The sequence below is a fragment of the Beta vulgaris genome, chromosome 6 (genome assembly GCF_026745355.1).
Source record: "Beta vulgaris subsp. vulgaris cultivar EL10 chromosome 6, EL10.2, whole genome shotgun sequence".
Taxonomy (NCBI): domain Eukaryota; kingdom Viridiplantae; phylum Streptophyta; class Magnoliopsida; order Caryophyllales; family Amaranthaceae; genus Beta; species Beta vulgaris.
Window position 1 is genome coordinate 43,003,472 of NC_079207.1, and position 5,345 is coordinate 43,008,816.

General features: G+C 33.4%; 1 protein-coding gene across 1 annotated transcript; it reads right to left on the reverse strand.

Annotated features, from left to right (window-relative positions):
* Nucleotides 1-2,616, reverse strand: LOC104896914 (uncharacterized). Its single transcript, XM_048646886.1, has 2 exons — nt 2,487-2,616; nt 1-2,387 (listed from the first exon to the last, which is right to left on the reverse strand). The coding sequence occupies exons 1-2, from the start codon at nt 2,614-2,616 to the stop codon at nt 1-3; spliced, it is 2,517 nt and encodes an 838-aa protein (XP_048502843.1).
* Between the last annotated feature and the right edge of the window lie 2,729 nt (nt 2,617-5,345).

Genomic DNA, 5,345 nt, shown 5'->3' on the forward strand with positions numbered 1-5,345 from the left:
TCATATAAGAAAATTCCTTCGAGCATTTCTAGAAGCAATGTCACTAATAATAGTATCTACATCAACATGCTCTAATATATTTTTCTCAATACATAATATGGCAAGACCATTCAACCTTTCTGGCGACATTGACGATCTCAAGTAGTTTTTCAATAATTTTAGTTTTGAGAAACTTCTTTCAGCTGATGCAACAATCACTGGCATAGTTAAGAGAATCCGATAAGCAATTGAAACATTTGGATAACAATCTACAGCTTTGACAAACTCAAGAATTTCAAATGTGGACATCACTGTATTTGGCAAAGTCATTTGCAATACTTTTAACTCTAAAAAAAGATCATCTGCATCAACATCAAACAAATCATTATGAGAAAACCAAGTTTTAAAATTTGTGCAAGATTTTCTTAATTCATCATTATCTAAAGATTTTAATGTTTTTGCATCAAACAGAAATCCAAATATATTTTGAAATACTTGTAATTGCTCAAATCTATTGTTCAATGAAGTTATTGCCATATCAACAACCACCAAAAAATAATTAACTCTAAAAGATTCCTCGGGTGATTGCATTTCCCCATCACTATCATTCTCATCAAATCGTCGTTTCCTAAATATGCGACGCTTTGTTGGAAGTGTTGGCTCTATATCAATATCGATTGCTAGGCTTTTGGCAATATTCATGCTAGATTCAAAGCCTTCAATTCTGTATTTCTCAAAGTATGACATTATACCTTCCACTTCTTTCATTGTGGTTCCAATGCACATAGATTTTGATTGTAACTTCTTACTCACAATGTTAATAGCAAATAAGATCTCATACCATATTACCATGCCAAGTAAAAATTCAAAGCTCCCAATAGAATTAGCCAGACTTTCAGCTTCACTTTTCGTCTTAGCATCATCACCACTAGAATCATAGAGTTCTAACAAAGCTAATCTTATTTGAGGAGCTTGAAATCTAATGGCTTTAACACTTTTTATTCGACTCTCCCATCGAGTATTGCACAAAGATTTAAGTGTTAAGCCCGAAACATTATCAACTAAAATCTTCCATCTTTTAGTAGAATTTGCAAATAATGTGTATATGCGTTGCACTATTCCAAAAAAAGATACAGCTTTAACACAAGAATAGGCCATATCTGATAGAGTGAGATTAAGACTATGACAAGCACATGGCATGTAAAAAGCCCTTGGATTTAATTCAAGTAATCTCTTTTGAACCCCCTGGTGTTTCCCTTTCATATTAGACCCATTGTCATAACCTTGACCCCTCGCATCATCAATATTTAAATCAAGGGACTTACATACATTTAACAATTCATTGAAAAGTCCCAATCCCGAAGTATCATCCACTTTTAAGAACTCCAAAAAGAACTCTTCTATATTTATTTTATCATTTGACACATTTACACATCGTACAATCAAAGTCATTTGTTCTTGATGGCTTATATCTGGAATACAATCAAGGATTATAGAAAAATATTTTGCCTCCTTTATAATCCTTATCATTGAATTTTTAACACCATGGGCTAAAAGAGAAATCAATTCATTTTGAATTTGAGGACCTAGGTAGTGATAGTGAATTTCTTTGCTTTTGATACGTCTAACATGGTCTTGCATTGTCAAATCAAATTCAGCTACCATTTCGATCAATCCCAAAAAATTACCATCATTATTCTCATAAAGTTTTCCGTTGGATCCTCGGAAAGCTAGATTATATTTAGCAAGATATTTAACAGTGGATACTATTCTAATTAAAACTTGTCTCCAGCGCTCCTTTTCCTTTGAGATTCCTTTTTGTAAATCTTTATCAATGCCTTTATTCTTTTTTAGTCTCACTCTCGTATCATTCCAAGTATTCATATTGGTCATATGTTCAATACTATTCTCATGTTGTTTAAGTATCTCACTTAAAAGGTTCCAATCATTCACCCCATCATTTGCTAAAAGACTTTTGTTATTTTGAGAAGTGAACAATTTACAGCAAAAACAATATACTCTATCCACAAGTTTAGAGTAAACCAACCATTTTCTATCAAAAGTCTCTCCTTTACTCATTTTTTTAGAATAATAAGCATATGAAAAATGTCTAAATAGACTATCCATAGGAAATGTGAGATTCAATTCTCTAATAGGCCCCTTTTCAATTAAAATGTCTCTAGTTTTGGCATCGAGTACACCCCAATTTCTAGGATCATACATATCAAAAGGAGGGATAAAGTGTGCATCAATACATACACTTGAAGAATCAGGGACATTATCATTTTCATTATTCAAATTGTTAGCATCGTCATTGATGGGATTGTCTTCGTTCAAATTATCAGCATTATCATCATTTAAATTCTCATTATTCAAATTTTCATTAGATTGTTGGAAATGATTTGCAGCTACATTTGACGAATCAAGGACACCATTATGGTCATTAAACTCATTATTCAAATTGGTAGCATTGTCATTAATGGGATTTTCTACTCTTGGTCCAACACTACCCGAAGGCTCTTCTACTCGTCTACTAAAAAACTTATCTATCGCTCCCTTTTGTGATTCTAACAACTCTTGTGCTCGTTGTCTCTTTTTCCTTTTTTCAAAACCAGATGCATGTTTTCGCGGCAACATTATAAAATACAATAACGAATAAAAAGTATAGAACAATAACACCTGAATGTAGCTTATTTTGTCGTCATTTGTCAACGCAAAGACGGGTCTCAATCTTGAAACACAAATAGGCAGCAAAACAACAATTCCTATAATTATTGTTCAAATAATAATCTAATTAGAATAACAAAATAGATAATTGAATTATTATAAAAAATTTAGAGAATTACTGTAAAAAAAAAGAGAACTAACAAAGTTAAAAGACAAAGAAATCAAGAATCACTCAGTATCTATTTCAAAGTTGTTAATTAGTATCATTGGGCAATAACACACATAGTATTATCAATTTATCACCAACATACGTAAATAAAAAATGAAATAGATTTAACAAAATTAGAGAATAGAGATTCGTATGGTTGATAATCACATAATCAATTAGGCCCTCACTAATCCGAAATTAAAATATTTTGACAACAATAAGTTTGTCGAATCTAAAATTAATCAACAATAATCTAAAATTAAATGATAATCATCATCCAAATTTACAGAAACACAAAATAAAATTATGATAAAAAAAATCTGATAACTACATAATCACAATGAAAAATCAAATTGCAGAAAAAGTAATGCAATTACCGAAATGTTTTCGTATGATTGGTGAAATCTTCTTGAACAATTGAGTTCTTCAAGTAATATTCAACTCATGATTCAAATTCCAGAATAAATGATGAAAAAAATAATATATGAAAGATGGAAAATTAATGTGTAATTGAGATGTGAAAAACAATGAAAAGATGAGTATTTAAAGGTAAATTTGCAACTTTTAATTCCGTTGATAATAGAACCTTTGAGATTATATTCGTTCATGGAAGAAATTATCTTCTTCAATCTGTTTGTAGATCTCGCCGGAAATATTGCAGCGAAATTAGAGAAGAAATCCGAAAATATTGCAATTAACTTAGGGAAAAGGTGGAGATTTTTGTTGAAAAAAAAAAGAAAATAAAGTGGATGATTGATGGTTGTATAAGGAAAGAAAAAAACTGCCAAATTGAAGAAGATGAAGTACTGTACGCGTCTCTTCATTTTTCCAGTAGTGGGATATATTTTTTTTCCTTTTTCTTCTCTCTCTACACTATTCAATTGGGTTTTAATTTTTGGGGACCCTGGGCCCACCACTAGTAGAAAAAATTGAAGTGGCGCCGGTGAAAACCAAGCACCGAATACCGGAGGTCGATTCGTTGTAGGAACGAAGGAAGAAGCGGCGGTGGAATTCAAACTCGCCGAAAACCAAGGAACGAAACGCCGGAAAACGAAGGGGGGACGCCGGAAAGTTGTTGCGAAATCGCCGGAAGACCGAACGTGCGCCGGAGGAGAGAGAGAGAGTGTGAGGGGGTCGAAAGTTTGAGAGACTGTGAGAGAGTTTGAGAGATTGTGAGAGAGTGAACAATTCGACAAAACCCGCGTCCCTTTTTTTTTTTGGATTGCCAGCAAATATTGCTGCGGTTTCCACGTGGCAACCGCAGCAATATATTAAAAAATATTTTTATAATATATTGCTGCGGTTTCCACGTGGAAACCGCAGCAATATTTGCTGCTAAGGGCCCACATGTTTTTCAAAATTTGCCCGTTGAATAATATTGCTGCGGTTTTTGGCGGGAAACCGCAGCAATATTGTAATTTTGAATTTTTTTTTTCTTTTTGCGTGTTATATTGCTGCGTACAGGTAATACCGCAGCAATATCAGCGCAGCAAATAGCATTTATTCTACTAGTGCACGCCCCTCTTGCCCAGGCTCAAATACGGGCCTGTAAGTATCCCCAACTTCTCTAATAATCTCTATCTTTACATAAACTAACAAACTCCTTTACTTGGGCGCTACTCATGCATGCTAACGACCATCGATTTAGATGGCAGGCAACACACCTATACGCCTCTTACCATACTCCTAATCCTAATGCTTAAACCAAACAAAACATTTCTCAAGTAGGAAAGTAAAACCCTAAAAGCAAAACTCTTGAATCAAGTAGGACTTGACTCCTAATCCGACTTAAATTAGAATTACTAACTCCCAATAAAACTAAAAGAGTCCGTTTTTGGATAGACGGTCTCACGTTAGTGTTAACGTGAGACCGATGATTTCATGCTGACATCACGCGCGTGCATTAAACCAGCAGTAGAATTAGTTAAGCGCTTGAACCTATTAGTTATGCTAGCCTTAAATTGTTCAGGATCAATTAGTTAAGCGTTGAAGTATATTAGTTAAGCGCTGGAGTATATTAGTTAAGCGCCGGAGTATATTAGTCATATCATATATTCTAGATTATAATGCATTTTACTGACCGTAACTTCAGTATCACACATAAACATTCTCTCTTTCTTCTCTAATCCATCGAGACGCCCTAAAACCTGTATTGTTTTCCTCCTCCATTCTCTGCATACAACCTGCATTGGATGTTTAATTTGGATGCAAGTAAAATATTTGAGCACGAGTTTGCAATGACAATGTCCACAAACACTTACTTTGTTTTTTCACCTGATAAGATGTTTATCATGTTGAAGTGAAAGAAGAGTTTGACACGTATTCATCACAAAGGGTAATATATACTGCCCATTGTTATATGATAACTTGCACTTATAAAAACTTTGAATAAATAGATCAGATCACTTTTGGTACCGAAAACTTAACTTTTGCATTTGGTAGTTTAACTTTTTATTTGACAAAAATAACTTATACCTAAATGTTATTAGTT

What these genes read in the sequence shown, in the direction of transcription:
- LOC104896914 (XM_048646886.1), bottom strand. Translation starts at nt 2,616, where the DNA reads ATGTTGCCGCGAAAACATGCATCTGGTTTTGAAAAAAGGAAAAAGAGA. An exon ending in AGTAGAAGAGCCTTCGGGTA is followed by an intron (nt 2,388 to 2,486) that starts GTGTTGGACCAA and finishes CGTCAAATGTAG; the next exon opens with CTGCAAATCATTTCCAACAA.